Source organism: Acanthochromis polyacanthus, chromosome 12 (genome assembly GCF_021347895.1).
Source record: "Acanthochromis polyacanthus isolate Apoly-LR-REF ecotype Palm Island chromosome 12, KAUST_Apoly_ChrSc, whole genome shotgun sequence".
Classification (NCBI taxonomy): Eukaryota; Metazoa; Chordata; class Actinopteri; family Pomacentridae; genus Acanthochromis; species Acanthochromis polyacanthus.
In genome coordinates, this window is record NC_067124.1 from 18,931,616 (window position 1) to 18,948,630 (window position 17,015).

Genomic DNA, 17,015 nt, shown 5'->3' on the forward strand with positions numbered 1-17,015 from the left:
TGCACACGAACATTCAGACTCACAATCCAGATTTAGAATTCCTGAATTTGAGAAAAAAGAATGTGGATATGAATACTTGTGGTCAGGCTGTTTATTTATAGCACGTCCATCCTCTGGAGCTGTAACAGATTTGGAGCTTAGGCTATGTGCTTATATATAATGGGTCTTAGAGCTCTCTGACAAACTGGTCTTAGAGGCCGATTATCAACAGGTCTTCTACATAGGAGTTTCCCTTCTTTGACTCTGGTGTCCTCATCTACCTATATATAGTCAGGTTGTCTCCCTCAGTGCCTATAAATTGAGCACGGTCACTTCAGGATACAAGTGAAAAGGACAATCAACAAACAACACACATGCACGCACGTCCATGTTGTCACCCAGTTTGACACCAGAGCTTTCATCGGGCACTTCTTGCAAGAGACGCTGTAAATGAATTCTCTCAAGACACATCAATAGCACTATAGATGAATAAAGTTGTAAAACAGGCCCAAAATCGCACATGTGTGTGGTATCTGTCCCCATATGGAGTGAACTGTTGGAGAGCAAGCCACCTCATGCCCTTCATATGGAGAAAACCTGGAGTCTGCTAATCATGGCGACCACAGTCAGCTTGTGGCAATTAGCTGACACACATGCACACATACTTGAAAAGACATTCTTGTTTTGAAGTGTTCTTTTTATCACTTGGCCTTTGTAATTACTATTTTTACCTCACTGATCTTATTGTTTCCTGTCTGCCATGCACATGGTGGAAATTCCCTTTATCAGGACTGCTGTATTGTGTGTGGACATGTGCGTATGCGTTTGCTTTCCGTAGAGGGGACACAGCCTTGGCCCATGCGTCATCCTGGCCTCCTGCTCCCACGGCTGCTGTGAAATTCCCACTCATGTTGAGAGGATTACACTCATGCTGTGCGATTGTGTGTTTATGTACAAAAGTGTGTATGTGCTTGATGCTGAGGGGTTAGAGTGACTTGTTTATTTAATCCAATTTTTTTATCAGTTCTATCTTGCTGCAGCGAATCACTTTTTTAAGATTATGTTTTCGGCATTTTTTTTTTTGCTTTTATTGCAGAGTGATGAGGAGAGACAGGAAAGGTGGAGGAGAAGAGTAGTGTAATGACATGCAGCAAATCCTGCTCTGGGTCAGAATCCTCCCATGGCCACTGTGTCGGGGTCTTTCATCCCCTATTCATGGGTCATCAGCTCAACCAGTTGAACTACTGCTGCACCCACTAATCACTTTTTCTTTAAATCAACAAACCAAACAAACCAACAGACAATTAATGACTTTTTCTGTTGCCCAGAGTGTGTCAGATCTTTCAGAAATTCAGCTGCATTCAAATCTTTTTTGCCTACTGCATGGATATATCGAAAGGTTTGGGGGTCAGTGCTCGCTTAATGAGTGTAATCATGCTAAGAGCACCTTGAGACCTCCCGGCTCCCCTGTTCACCAATGAACAGCCACCACTGGCATGAAAACAGTGGTCAGAGGTCAGGGGGCCTGCCACGCACAGCTGGCAAAGATTAACAGCACATCACATGTACACATAAACAAACCCACCATTGTAATGGCTGTTGCCCAAGCATGTGGGCTTTCACACGTTTGGAGTGTGGGTTCATTTCAAACTTACATGTAATTGTGCTAGGCTGCCACAGCAAAAATAGGTAGATAACTCCATAACTATATGCTGACATGTACAAAAAATGTGTTTAATACCTTATTTTTGATTAATTGAGGGTGGAAAGCCTCTTTTTCATTCTTGAACTGAAATACAGTGGCCACTAAGCTGCAGCTGATGTGCTTTTGTAAGTAACCCCTGTAACCATGTGTAGAAAGCATGCTGCAGAAAATACTGGTGCATGTGCACACACAGTTACTCACCTAACTGGTATAGCCTGTTGTAGGTCAGAAGGTCTCTCTCCATACCAGGACATTGTGTGGAAACACCCAGGGCCAGAGAGAAAGGGCAGAGGGGGCATGCAGGGATAGGATCACTCTATGACTTCAGCATGTACTTTTGTGCATTCTCTTTCCATTGTCTCTATCTGCAGCATGTATGTGTTCATTATACATGAGCACTGTGTGTACGTCTTTGTCCCTGACTAAATGAGGCCTCTATTGTCTATTAGCCTGGAAAGCACACGAGTTGTGCACGCATACAAATAAAAATACATTTACACACTGCTGTGCTTGACTACATATTTGCAGCCACAGAGCATGTGACCAGCCTTGTCAGACCCAGCCCAGATCTTCCTTTTTACACTTTGATGCACAAAAAGATAAACACATGGATCCCCTGAAGCACACACAGATTAGGGCTGCTAGTCACAGCCCAAACCAGCTCCAATACTTACAAATCACATGTAATTTCCTTTTTTGAGTCACTAAACACTCCTCCAACCGAGTTTCTACACAAAAGACATTTGCATGTGCAATTTGAACACGCTCGCGCGCACACACACACACTGCATACACCTCAATGTGAGCAGCTAGTGTGTGTGTCTGTGTAGAGGAAGATCCGGCTGGGATGTGTGTGCAAGAGCCAGTGCTGACGAAAGAGGCAGAAAATAAACATGGGATGCATGGGGAGTATTGTAATCCCAACTTCCTGTCATAGTTGGCACCTATTTACAGCCCAACAATGGGCAAGGCGCAGGCTGGTTTAATTCAATTTTAACGCTGACATTGTGTGAATTGTCTTTTCTGCAGAGTGATACTGGAAAAGAACAGTGAGCTTACAGATATCCTAAAAAATGTTGGCCAAACAAATGGCTCTTTTGCCCTACAGGTATCCCTCACTGTCAGGGTTGAAAGTGCAAAAATATTACCATTATGTTGAGTGACCTTTCATTTGTACAAACCTCAATACTTTAGAAGTACTGACCAAAATTTGTCTATTTATATTAAATGCTTTGTCAGGTAACAATATTCAGTTTTTGACCTTGAGAATTATTTTTGTAGTACTCACCATGCTTATAGCATTTATGATGACTTTGTGCTTCTCAAAACAATTGTGAAGATCTGTAAGCATGGCAAAAAATGTTACATCAAATCAAACAAAGCAACAAAAATTATTGTTGAAGTTGGGGAAAAAACCCTCAAAGTTTACCAAACTAATCAGATGTGTAAATGATCGACTGATCAAAGGGAAATGTGAAAAAATATAAGAACCAAATATTTGGGCAATAATGATAATTAACACATTTGAATTTCATTAAAGTTACTGGTGCTGTTTTTTTTTTTTTTTACTTGTTTCTCGTCAAAATCTACTGATATTGGACCCTTGAATTGAAAATGTTTTTTCCATTTTCAGGGGCCGTTAGTTAAATATTTGACCTCTGCTGAAGTCATTTCATCCATCAGTTTGCTGGAAACAATTTTTGAGGGTGAAAATGAAAAAAATTCTGGAGTCTTAAAACCTACAGAATTCTCAAAATTCTACCAAAGTAATTTGCAGAACTTGGTTTTGGGCCCCAAATAACGAATTAAAAAAGCAGCAGCAACAAAACATGAAATTTAATGCAGCTGTACATCTCATAACCTCATAACTACAGCGTTAGTATATCTGGTGGAACTGACAGACAGAGCTGTAACAGTACCATATTCAAAACTTAAGTTGGAATAACCAGTCGTTTTCCTTTAAGTTGTCACCTTTCCAATTTTATACTGTGTTTTTTGCAGTTTTTGTAAATTCTTGTGTTCCTACTTTTGTTAAAGACTGCTGACTTTCAGAAGTTTTTTTTATTTTTTTGTTAAATGGAGAAACAAAAATGTACTTTATTTTAGCAAAGTAAGATGCCAAAGTGATATATAAAAAGTATTGTTTTTGTAATTACTCGGGTATTTAAACGACACCAGTAAAAATATTAAATCTGATAGCACACAGGTGATTAATAATGTCGCATTTCCCTTTGAATTCTTTCAGACATAGTTAAAGGCATTAGAGGAGATTTAATTTCCTACGACGTTGAACGTAGCATGCGCATGCGCACATACCTCTCCCTCACCCCCTCTAACCTCCCCCCTCTTAACATTTACGAAGAAACGCCCCCCTCCAGAAACTTGCGTAGGACTCGTGAAGTTGCCTACAGCCGCAGTATAATACATTAATACATTTTACCTGTCCAGAAGGAATTTAGCAACCAAGGCATCTGTCTTTTGGTCCATTTGTTGCTTGAGCTGACGCCATCGCCCAAATGACTCGCCAATAATCACTTTTGTTTTTGCATTCTCGCGATCCAGTTGTCTTTTATTTTCTCTGACCTCAAAAAATGACTTTCTTTTACGGCTGGGTCCCCCTGGATCTTTATCTGCCATTATGTCAAAAAGATGAGCAAAACAAGTCGCCAGCTAACTACGAAGCTATACCAAAGCAACACATACAGAAAGCACGTAAGTCCAAGGCGTACGTAATCTACATAACTAGGCCGGAGCCGGAAGATTATTGATTGACAGGAAAGGGAGCAAACCAAACGCCTCGGTCCGAGCGCGTTGATTGGCTGATGTTTTTCAGGTCCTGCCATGTCCACAGTTATTTATTTTTTATTCTTTTAGAAACCATACATACAAGTCCACTAAAGGTCAGTATATTCATTTTATGTAAATCAGACAAATTAAACAAAAAAAACATCCTCCATAATGCCTTTAAAGTGCCATTTTGAATGATCTGTTCCTTCATTGCTTTTTAGTTCCTGCACTCCAGTGTACATCTTCCTGCTTTGATCATAATGTTTTGGATCCACTATGTCTGTATAATCACAGCTTTAATCCCTGGCCTAGAATCACTCACAGTAACAAGTGAGTTGATAGAATGCCTCCGCCGTTTCCCCGAAGGCTTTGGCTAAATCCATACTTGCGCTGATTGTTCGGTCTACTCTTTTAGTTAAACAGGGAGACGGATAAAGCTGCATCTCCTGACTGTTGTGTTCTACGACTGGGAAATACATGCAACTATATGTCTGAGTACGTCTGAATAAGATGACACAGGATATGGTGGGTGTGTGTGTGTGTGTGTGCACACATGTGCGCACATGCACTACTGCGTGTAAGGCGAGTGCGGTGGGCAGCTAAACACAGGCACTCAAGGAATCTCTTTCTTCTCTTTTGAAGTAAGTTCAAATGCTCTTCAAAGACTGTCTGCCCGTGTGATGGCGCGGGGTTGGGGGTGGTGGGTCATGTTGAAAGAATGGGGGACCATGTGCTCTAAAGACAGCTTCAGTTGCCACAAAGTTGTCTCCTTCCAGCCATGCATTTTGGATTGTGTGCGTTAGCAGCATGTGTGTGTGCCCGAACACACTCACAATGTTACTTGGCTTTACCCCCTCCCTCCTAGCCAACTGCCATAAGCAAGACAAATGTGTGCAGTATACAGTCATACTATTGGCCACTGGGATGTGACTATTTATGCCTATTATGCACATTTAGAAACCAGATAATTAGGATATCCATGTCCAGCGCCCTCCGTAACTATTGGCACCCCTGGTTAAGATGTGTTGAAAGCCTTAAAATAAATTCAATTTTTATTGCAGAAGCATACTCTCACACTGAAAATTGTTGAAAAATGTATTGTATGAGAAGATTAGGTGCACTCCTGTTGTGATTTTAATTCTGCTTGCTTGCTTCTCTGTCCCTGCCCTCGCTCCCAAGTGTTTCTCTTCCCTCCTTCCTGGTGAGTGTCTCCCTCAGAGCAGAAATTACATGCTGCTTTGTGCCTGGCGTAAACAATGTTTTCAACAGTGCAGGCCTGTCCTGTCTCTCCCTCTCTCTCTCTCATCCTCTCCCGTTGCCTCAGGGGGACGAGTGGAGAGTGCAGGGAGAGCGTTGGGATAAAGAGGGGGAGGTGGGTTGATGAGAGAAAGAGGGAGACAGAGGGGTATCAGTAGGATAATGGGAGGAAGGGGGTTGTGAAGAGAACGCATAAAAAAAGAGCAGCAGTCTGTTCCCAGAGTGAAAACGGCCCAACAAGTCTTTGTAATAAGCATATTAAGACGGTGGTGAAGAACCACACCACCCCACTACAAAACAGACACTCGCTTAACACACACCACCAACTAGATAAATACACTGCAAAAACTCAAAATCTTACCAAGTCTATTTCTCTTATTTTTAGTCAAAATGTCTCATCCCACTTGATTTAAGATAAATTCACTTAACAAATGAAATTTCAGCAAGATGGAGGGACCTGTTTTAAGACAAAGCATCTTAAATATCTTGTTAAGTCAAACAATCTTGAAATTATCTTTTTGAGTTGAATTTTACAAGAAAACTCAAAATGAGTTTAACCCTCATGTCGTTCTGCGGGTCAAGTTGACCCGTTTTAAAGTTTGAAAATGTGGGAAAAATAGATACTTTCACAGTAAAACTTCTGATGACCACATTTTCAACATTTTAGGGAAATCTTTGAACATTTTTTGGTGGAAAAAAAAAAGAAATGTAAAAAATGTTTCTTAAGAACATTCACATAAAAGCGAAATTCACTGGATTTTGACTGATTTTTTTTTATGTGAATGTTCTTAAGAGAATATTAGAAGTGGACATCACTATAGATATTTTTGGGAAGATTTTTAGTCAATTTTTGAAAATATTTACAAGAATTTTCTTGTCAAATTTGGGGGATTTTAAAAAATATAACTTTAAAGGGAAACTTTTAAGGAATTACTGGAAGGTTTTGCAAATTTTCAGAAATTTGGGGAATTTTTTTGCTGATTTTTTGGGATTTTTTTCAGACAAGGAAACAATATTTTTGGTGCCCATAAATGAAGAAAGCAAGACGGTTAAAACATCTCAAATTAGGAGGTTACATGAAAGCGAAAATCTATTTTTGAGTGAAAATATCTGGTTTATTTTAAGATACCTAAGCTTGACAATCCTGGTAAAATAGAGCTTACAATATCTCACCAAGGCGTTTTTCACTTGTTCTATTGGCAGATTTTTCACTTATTTCAAGGTAGAAATTCCTCGAAATACTTTTTTCTTGTTTTTGAGAGGGGCATTTTTTCCAGTGTACCATTCAGTGTAATGATAGTCAGCGGGTTCTGATTAACTCAGTGTTCCCTACATAACCTGTCTTTGCCAGCACTCATCATTTGTGGCAGTAGACACAAGCTGAGGGAAGGGAAAGCAGAGTCTGGTGCTGTTAAAGCAGGTAGGCATGGAGATGTGATGTGAAAAGGTGCAGTCTGGTTAAACCTCGTGTTTGATATCCAGGGGCATTGTTAAAAGGATGGGTGGTAGTTTGAGCGAGCGTGACACACAAACTTGTTCTCTCTCTGATGGACAGGCTCGCCATTTTTGTTCCTTTCTTGTTCTTAATCATCTCCTCTTTCCTTTGCCTGGTCTCCCTCACTGTGCAGGGGTTGGCAGCCAGGGACCTAGAGGTTACATAAAGTGGATGTGGATCCAGGGAAGAAAGCACAGAGATGTTACATAAAGAGCTGTAGCTGGACAAAGGTTAATAAAAATGGAGCCTTGTACTGTAGGCAGGAGCCATGGGAGAGCGAAAGCTTTGAAAAAAGATAGAATAGCCATTACATAAACAGATAAAGATGGGCTAGATTATTGGTGGCTTTGCTTTGCTGTTACATAAAAAGATAGGTCCATCTAGCAAAATGAAAATGTTGTGTGTGTGATATTTGTCTTACAACCTCTAAACTTAAAAGAACTAAAAATAACTTTTTTGTATAATCGCTGCCCTTCTTTTAGACAGATACACACATAAACAATCCACACACACATGGACACAGCAACGGTTGAACACATTTTCCAAACATACATGCAATAACTCACACACCCTTGTGTCTAAACAACCCATGCAGGCTGAAAAAGACTTTGCGTTTGGCCACACTGCTTTCATCGACCTCTGATTACTTAATTATCAGCGATCCCTACACATAACATCCCTGTGCTGCTCCACAACTTAGTCCATCTGCCCATTCTATTTGTTTTCTCTCTGTCTCCTCCCCTTTCTCCCCCCTCTTCTCCTTTCTGGGTCTGCTTTGTGCAAATATCATACAACACTCTCTAATATCTAGCACGGAGAAGAGGGGTGGATGGGGGAGTTGAGTGACTTATGCTTTTTAACGCTTTTCCTGGTTGTGCAGGTTCATCTGTCATAGTCTCAGTGACTCCAGGAACAAAATTATCTTTTGAGAGACCTACATTTTCAATTAAATGTTTCAGTAATATAATTATGCCAGTATTTCTATTCCTTGTCTTCAGTTTCTTCATTTTATTCATCATGATATTATTTATGCACTGTCACCTTGCAGCTAGAAGATCACCAGTTCATGTCCCGTCCTGGGATCTTTCTGCATGGAGTTTACATGTTCTCTCTGTGCATGTGTGGGTTTTCTCCAGGTTCTCCAGCTTCCTCCCACAGTCCAAAAACATCTGAGGTTAATTGGTGATTCTTTCACCCCAAGTCAGCTGGGATAGACTCTGGCCCCCTGTGACTCTAATAAGGACTGTCTTGAATGTATAGATAATGGATGAATGAATGGATGTTTATCTATTTTATGCTGTTTTACAGGTATTACTACAACAAGAGAATCCTTCACAAGACTAAAGGCAAGAGGTTCACCTACAAGTTCAACTTCAATAAACTGGTTCTGGTCAATTATCCCTTCATAGACATGGGCTCTACTGGTAAGTGTGAACATTCTATTACTGTGCATGCTTTTATGTATCCTAATTCCACGACAGAATAGTGTGATTACATAGGATTGTACAAGGGAACATTGTGTATTATTTCTCAGTTTTCTCCCTTTCTTTCCCCCTCTTCTCCTCCCTCTCTTGTCTTAACGTTGGCAGGAGGCAGTGTTCCCCAGAGTGCACCTCCTGTCCCCACTGGTGCCGGGACCCACTTCCGTTTCCCTCCTTCCACACCTCTGAAGTCCTCTCCCCTAATGAGGACCTGCGCAGCCCGGGGGCATGTTCAGCTCAGTGGGCCGACGAATGGCGCGTGGCTCCGTCAGCGATTGCAGCGACGGCACCTCGGTTAATTCTGAGATCGAGGAGGGTAACACGGGAGCAGGAGAAGAGAGGGGAGAAAGGGCTGTGAGTGGAGGAGGAGGAGCTGGTGGTGGAGCAGGCTACCGTAGTATCATTCATCCTCGTCTGTCTCATGAAACCCTGTTCCGCATGTACGGAGGGCCAGGTAACCCTGCTGGGCACCCAGGCTCCCGTGGCCACACCGGACACCGTATCCATCCCGAGCCCTTGTCCCCCTTCCCTGTCTCCCCTCTGCCAGGGCCAGGAGGTGCCAGCCTCTTAGCCCCTCCTCTGTCCCCAGCGCTCTCCATGACCCCACATCTCATCTGCCCTACACTCCCTCACCCACTCTGTCACCCATGTTAGGCTCACACTTCTCCTTCAACCCAGAGGACATGAAGCGCTACCTGCAGGCCCATACCCAGTCGGTGTTACAACTACGGCCTCAGCCCCAGAGCTTTCCTCCAGTAACCCAACATCGTCATCCCTCAGCCCCACCGGCCCGCCGCCGACAAGGCCGGTCTGACAGCAGAGAGAGAGCCGCCGAAAGAGCTACAACGGCTGGGGGAGGAGAGAGAGGGGGAGACAGGCACCACCATCCACCTCTTGCTCACTCCACCCATCACCACCCGCATCTTCCTCACTCTGCCCATCCTCACCTCGCATTCCCATCCCATACATCACCCGCTCCATTTGGGTGAGGAGCCCCCACACATGTCTCCTTCAAGTCAAGCTGCAGCCACCTCCGCTGGCAGGAAGCAGAGGGAAGGGCAAAGCCAGAGTAAACCCAGGCAAAGTTCACTGTCTTCAGGCTCAGGATCCGGGTCCATGTCCTCTACCTCTGGCCCTGGGGTCCTCCCTATCATTCGGCAGTGACCTGAGCTCAGCCAGTGGCTTCAGGTCTCATCTCTGCCTCCTCTTCAACGCAGTCTCTAAACAGTGCCGGATTACCCAGATAAAGGTATGGCGTACAGACCAAAATATCCCCCATCTATTTACGCTATGCTTAGGAATACATCTATGCAAACTGTGTGACATGAAACACCCTGAAAAGTTGTTCATATGTGTTTTTAATCTACACAATTAAGAAAATAGTTGCACTCATAATAAAGTAGAAGTATTAGTAGTAAACCAACATGTGGATAATTACAGAATTAAAAAGGGCCATCAGTTCACAATATGAAAATGTTTACTAATTCACTGCCAAAGTTCCTCCATTTATTGTTTTCCTCTTGTGTTCATTGAAGTTTTTGTACCTCTGTTTTCACCTGACTTTTCAGGTGGAGCCCATCTCTGATATAGAGTCAGAGGAAGAGGTGGAGGTAACTGACATTAGCGATGAAGACCCAGATGAAAGAGATGAGGAGTTTGAGCTCTTTTCCCCTCGACACTTCAGAGCATCCAACCACCACCACCACCACCACCATGTTAACGGCACGGCCACAACTCAACACCAACCCCATCCTGATGAAGACCTGGACGAGGACGTCTTCAAAGCCCCCGCTCCTCCTCCGCCAGGCCTGATGCCTTTCTTCACCTCGCAGCACACACAGTCCAATGCACATCGCGGCCTCTCCGCCCTCAAGAGTGAACCCCCCGAGCCGGCTGAGAGCAGCACATCCCCATCCCAGATGGCCTCGGGCAGGAGCTCCCCAGACCAAGTGCATCCCTCTCAAGCTCCGCTTCAAGAGACGCTGGAGCGAAGACCAGCGGATGGAGGCCTCACAGGAGGAGTCGGATGACAAAAAGTACGACCAGAGGAGGAGAGGGAAAGACAGAGGCAGAGTAACGGACAGATGGAGATGGAGGAGGATGGGACAGGCAGTGGCGAAGGGGACAGTCCTCCCCGCTGGCATATGAGGGCTCTATAGCAACACCACTGGCCTCACACAGTAGGGCAAGCGCTGAGTTGCACCGTGCCACTGCACAGCTCTCACTAGAGAATAAAGACTGCTGATGAGAGCCTTAGTCGAAACACTACTGCTCCAGCAGCACAGGATGTAGTACAGGAGTATGTAAATGGTCCCTCTATGATCCCTCTCCCACACAGACAAACTAGATCCCCAAAACCTCCAGTGACCTAAGAGCAGAGTCCAAGAAAAACACAAATATTTCCAGCAACTTAAAGACAGCCCGACTCTTGTTGTGTTAGACCCACTGAAAATCCTCCGTCTAGATCGGGGTTCTTCTGGGATGCATCATGGTGACTGTAACAGCGCTGAAGTCAGAGGGAGACTTGCTCTGAAGCCCAAGTTCACCTCCCACCCGGCCAATGAAGCTCCAGTAGCACAACGCCCACCTGCAGGCCCCTTCAGTAGGTTTAGCAGCCAGTCAACGCTCTCTTCAGGGGACTCAGGCTCTCTTACTGCCCAGCAGCACATCAAGGACGACAATGTGGACACCCATGCTACCTTTAATACAAGACAACGGGACTTTAAGTGCCTGTTTCTACAAACCCACAGCTCGTTACTACAGTGACATGGAAAAATGAGGGAGGAGGACTACTCTGATCATTAACTCATGAGGGCCTTTTGGAAAAAAAATCGGATAAAAATGAAATTGTCTTGAAGACCAACGCGTGGAGCTGTTGGATACTGTCGGACTGACTCTTAAACCTGGCCCACTCCACTCAGGGAAGCCTATTGCTGTATGTCTATTGGATCATGCACACAAATACACGCAAGCAAAAAAACAAAAAGCCCAAAAAACAGCGAATGGGGCTGGTGGACTTTGGACACTCAGCAGACAAATTCTGCTCAACATACTGTTCTCTCAGACCTTATGACTTTTATATAATCTCCCTTCTGTCTCTCTCTAGTCCTGACCCTCTTTCTCTTGCTGTCCACCTGTGGAAATAGCATGACTCTATAAATCTAACCCCAGAGAGGAGGGAGGAGAGAAAAAGACGAGGATGAAGAGGATCTGCGGAGGGGACCGTAGGGGGAAGTCTGCGGGGGGGGGAAGAAGGGGTTTGTGGGGTTCCAGCAACTGTTAACTAGCCATTTTTACCTCACCTAACATGGCTTGTACACTGAAAAAAAAATTTTAAAAAAGAAAAAAAATCCCTCAATTCTCAGCAGCACAGAATCGTAGTTCACCAGCTAGAGCTCGTCTAACAATCATATACGATGTTAAACTAAACCAGCAAGCATCCCCATTTAGCCTTTAGCTCTGAAACATGCTCCCTCTCCCTCAGACCGGACTATAGTGGCGTCTCCCTCAGGACCTCAGGGTGTGTTTGACCGGCAGATCTGTTATCTACGTAGGTATGAGAGCCTGAGAGAGCAGGGGGCATCTTAAACACACACAAACACAAACACAACACAACACAACACAGCCTTTCTATGCCTTGTTTTTATAGCATGTACAAAAGTGCAAACTGAGCTCTAATATCTCACAGACTATATCTTTATATATGAAATTATTAAAGAAAAGTTACATTTTAAAAGAATCCTAGCATTTTGAAGATGCTATTGATTCAGGATTATTATTATTTTTTTTGTAAGTGGATTATTTTGAGTGGTCATGCCGCTCACTACACAATATGGTATTATGGGTTCAGAATGAAGAGGGGTGGAGGTCTGAGTTGTTTCTGGTGCATTTGTTTCATAGATAAACAAGCCAGAGGAAAACAAACACGGCACAGGCCAGTCTAGGAGAACAAGACCAGCAAGAAGGAACAAAAAACGATTCAGGACTCGAACAGACTGCTAATGATTCCAGTGTGTAGTTCACTCTGCTGTTCGCTTCGTTTGTAGGAGCTTGCCCTTTCTGCACGCCACCGCTCTGCAGTCTAGCTCAGCTCAGCGGGGTTCTCTCTGGTTTGAGCGGTCCTGTCCCCGGGCCACCTCTTCAGGCTGTCCGAGTGTCGCAGTTAGTTCATGGGATGTTAGGTAAGTAGTAATCCTGTCTTGTCATAGGCCAGTTAGCATAACGCTGTGAACTTAAGGGTTTAGTCATTACAGTCAGACCTGTGAGCCCCAGTCCTAAAACACCCTCGCACATTCACTCACACACACACTCGACATTTGACATGTTTTAACATCCAGGAATCTGATTGGTTAACTAAAGCGCGCTGACCGGCCGCCCGTCCCCGCTTAGCCAGCAACAACGTGGATCTATAGCAGCGAGCTGTGAGATAGACGGCCTGCAGGCAGTCTGTGTAGCTGAGCTGATCGAATTTCCTCATCAGACCCCTGTGGTCTGCCTGGAGCGTGTCACAACATGAACACACTCCCTCACACCCAGCAGGTCCTGTGTTTGTATTCCATCTGACAGCTGCCTTACTACTACTTTTCATATCTCGGCTGATAAGACGTCAGTCCTTCATGCTCTCTCTTCTTTCAGTTTTCATCTTTCCTTGCTCTGTTTCAGGAGTCATCTAACCTCCTGCTGACTACTTTGTGATTTGACTCAGTCATAATATTGCGAGGTAAAGAAGGCGTTGATTGAAATCTGACTGATAGACAAGTTCTCTTCCATGTTTCAGGCCTCAGCAGTCAGAGAACAGTATGCTAACAGCACAAAGATTACATTTCTCTATCAGTAAAACAACGGTTTCCTTTATTTGTCTGCTGTCATGATGCTATTGATTGTTGTTATTGTTGTTATTATTGTTCTCATTAGGTTATTTACCTCTCCGACTGGCATTATTATTCCATGGCTCTGTTAGCTGTTGCTTTTTATGTTGTGGACATCACTTTGGATGATGTGGAATGCCCCCAAACTCCATTCCCTGTTTTACACCCTCTAGTTCCCGAACCAGAACCCCCTTTCTTGTCTTTGGTTTTTACAAATGTAATATAACTAAAATGTGTAATATTAATTTTGATGCAGACAGAAATAACATTTGGGATGGGGCGGGGAGGGCAGCGGCAGAGGATTTTATTTTGGGGCACAGGGGGAGTGATTTTATCTTTTCTGTCTTGTATTGTAATTTTAATTTTATAATGTTACTTTTTTCTCTCGCTTGTATAATTTTTTTTTTCAGGGTGGGGTGGGGCGGGTGTATCATTTTCAAAGAATGGAAAGTATGTGTATTGTTTTACTGTGTAAAGGTCTATCTTCTCCCTCTTTCAGTCTTTCACCTTATCTCACCTGAGCGGTTACATAACACTCAGATGGAGAGATGAGCGTTAATACCATGATGTAACATTGAATTTCTCCTCTTCTTTTGTGTTATTTTTTCAAACTTGTAATTAAGCTGTAATCAGGGTTAATTAAAACCAGTTAAAACTCAACATGAATGCCACAGTGCTTATGTCTGCTCTTCTTTCACACACCCATTATCTTCAATTTCACAGACTGTGGAGCTTTATTTCCTGGCTGTTTGTAACCAAAGATATTAAACCATAACTGTGTGTCTCCTCCATAGAAACCTGGCAGTCATATATGACAGATTTAGGTATAATTCAAGATGATAATTAGTTGTAATAAATACAAAATTACACCAGAAAGGCAGTACTTAAACCCTTGTGATTTCCTGCGGGTCAAAATTGACCCATTTCAGAGTTTGAAAATGTGGGGAAAAAATAAATATTTTCACGGTGAAACTTGTGATGTCCACATTTTCAACATTTCTGGGAAATCTTTGAACATTTTTTGGTGGAAAAAAAAAAGTTATAAATGTGTCTTAAGAGCATTCACAAAAAATCAACCAAAATTCAGCGAAATTCATTGGATTTTGGTTGATTTTTATGTGAATGTTCTTAAAGAAAATATTAGAAGTTTTACTGATAAATATGTAATCACTTTAGATATTTTTAGTATTTTTTTTGGAAGATTTTGAGTCATTTTTTGAAAATATTTACAAGAATTTTCTTGCCAAATTTGGGTGTTTTTTTTTAAATTAAACTTTTAAGGGAAACTTTTAAGGAATTATTGGAATTTTCTTCCTGAAGGTTTTGTATATTTTCACAAATTTGGGGATTTTTTTTTGCTGAATTTTGGGATTTTTTTCAAACAAGGAAACAATATTTTTTTGGTGCCTGTAAATGAGGACAACTGGAGGGTTAAGTAGACTCCAGGACTGCTTTGTCGAAGAATATATTTTAAAACAGACATTTGATATTTTAGCTACAATGCACCATTAAGAAATGTAATCTGAGTACAAAATGAGACTGTTTCTAAATAGTTTTTCTTCATCAGTTAACTCTCTAAATCAGTACTTGAAAACAGCACCAGTTCCCAGTGCACATGCTCACAGCTTATACAGTTTGTTCAAGCATCATGGAGAATTTGCTGAAGTTCTGTGGATTCTTTTTTTGTCTCGGTCTATTCTGTCTCTTCATATAGTCCCAGACAGCCTCCATCATGTTGAGATCAGAGGGTTGCACTGAGAAGCCAGATGAAGGGGTTAGCGAGGTATGTTCAGCCTTAAAGCAGAGTCATTTAAACCGCTAACCAGCTCTGGAGGAGCTTCTGTTTGGAGCTTTGAGTGTAAATAGGCTGTAAGAAGTTCCACCGAATCACCAATTTTTTTCCCCTGATGATTCTTAGCTGAAGGAATACATTTGCAAACTCGTTGAGCTGTAAGTTAGCGTTAACACAGAACGAAGCTGTGCGATTACAGTATCACAGACTGTAAGCATCAAGTCGATGATGCATTAACCCTCCTGTTGTCTTCATTTATGGGCAACAAAAATATTGCTTCCTTGTCTGGACAAAAATCCCAAAATTCGGCAAAAGAATCCCCCAAAATTCTGAAATTTTGCAAAACCTTCAGGAAGGAAATTCCAATTAAAGAAATCCCCCAAATTTGGCAAGAAAATTCTTGTAAATATTTTCAAAAAATGAGTAAGAATCTTCCAAAAAATTGTGAAAACATCTAAAGTGATTATTTAAATATCAGTAAAACTTCTAATATTTTCTCAAGAACATTCACAAAAAAAAATCTATGAAAATCTAGCAAAATTCGCTGGATTTTCATTGATTTTTTTTTTTGTCATTGTTCTTAAGAAACATTTTTAACCTTTTTTTTCCCACCAAGAAATGTTAAAAAATTTCCCAAAAATGTTGAAAATGTGGACATCAGAAGTTTCGCTGTGAAAATTTTTTTTTTCCCCACATTTTCAAACTTTATAATGGGTCAGTTTTGACCCACAGGACAAGATGAGGGTTAAGATGATAAATAAATATGTTTAAAGCGTGGTCCTGATTTGTTGCCTCGGTCGTTTTAAAGTGATGCTGTTGCAGCTCATATAACACAGACTGGAAAACTGACTGCTGTGTTGGTATTTATCACAGAGAATATTAATTTCATTCTGATTTGGCTACAGCTTAAGTCTTTTACATGTATGCTTCATTATGTGTCAGACCTATAAAGAGTAACACGTTTAACTGGATGAAGTCTGAACTTTAAAGGCTCTAATGGGAAACTGTCAGTTTGGAAACAAGTTGATGAATTTTTCTTTCATGATCAACAATTTTCTATCAGTATTCCTCTCTTATATCATGTGCATTAACTGGGCCTCTAACATTGACCTTCAGCTGGCATTGTCCTTTCTAAAAATATATTAATAGAAATTATTTTCAGATTCCCTCAAGGCCCTTCTAACAATCTCAATAAAAATATTCTGTCCACAGCTTGATTAAAAATATTTTAAGACAGTTATGCAGCCTGGTTCTTGCACATCTCGACATTAGTAATCACCAAGTTATATGCAATAGCTTTTTGGAACCAGCAGCACTGATTTCAAAACAAAATCATGCATGCCTTCACACAAAAAAAATGTAAAAGTTAAGAGAAACGAAAGTCTCAGGAATGAATGGGAGGCACCAGTTTATTTCTAAACATTTTTACAGGTGGCAGTTCCTTCTAAAGCAAGACAAATGGTATATTGTCTCTAATATAGCAAAAGGTCGCTGTTATTCATATCCTTCTCGATAACACACACAAACGCACACACACAGGCTTTGTGTTGCAGAGCCCTCTGAGGTTATACATTTAGTTGTCATAAAGAAAAGCAAAGCACTTTGTCTGCGGTGCTGCTGCCCGTTCACCCACATAATGCTCACATAAGGC

The 17,015-nt window shown here is 42.0% G+C and overlaps 1 protein-coding gene across 1 annotated transcript in view; it reads left to right on the top strand.

Moving 5' to 3' along the window:
* erfl3 (Ets2 repressor factor like 3) overlaps positions 1–14,232 on the top strand; it is a 56,699-nt gene extending 42,467 nt beyond the window's left edge. Inside the window, 14 exon segments of the mRNA XM_051956901.1 lie at positions 8,532–8,647; positions 8,813–8,887; positions 8,890–8,928; positions 8,931–9,302; positions 9,305–9,423; positions 9,425–9,527; positions 9,530–9,650; positions 9,652–9,838; positions 9,840–9,887; positions 9,889–9,947; positions 10,266–10,632; positions 10,634–10,739; positions 10,742–10,834; positions 10,837–14,232. Coding sequence (XP_051812861.1) covers positions 8,532–8,647; positions 8,813–8,887; positions 8,890–8,928; positions 8,931–9,302; positions 9,305–9,423; positions 9,425–9,527; positions 9,530–9,650; positions 9,652–9,838; positions 9,840–9,887; positions 9,889–9,947; positions 10,266–10,632; positions 10,634–10,739; positions 10,742–10,834; positions 10,837–10,949 — 1,918 coding nt within the window. The 3' untranslated portion in view covers positions 10,950–14,232.
* Positions 14,233–17,015: the final 2,783 nt, after the last annotated feature.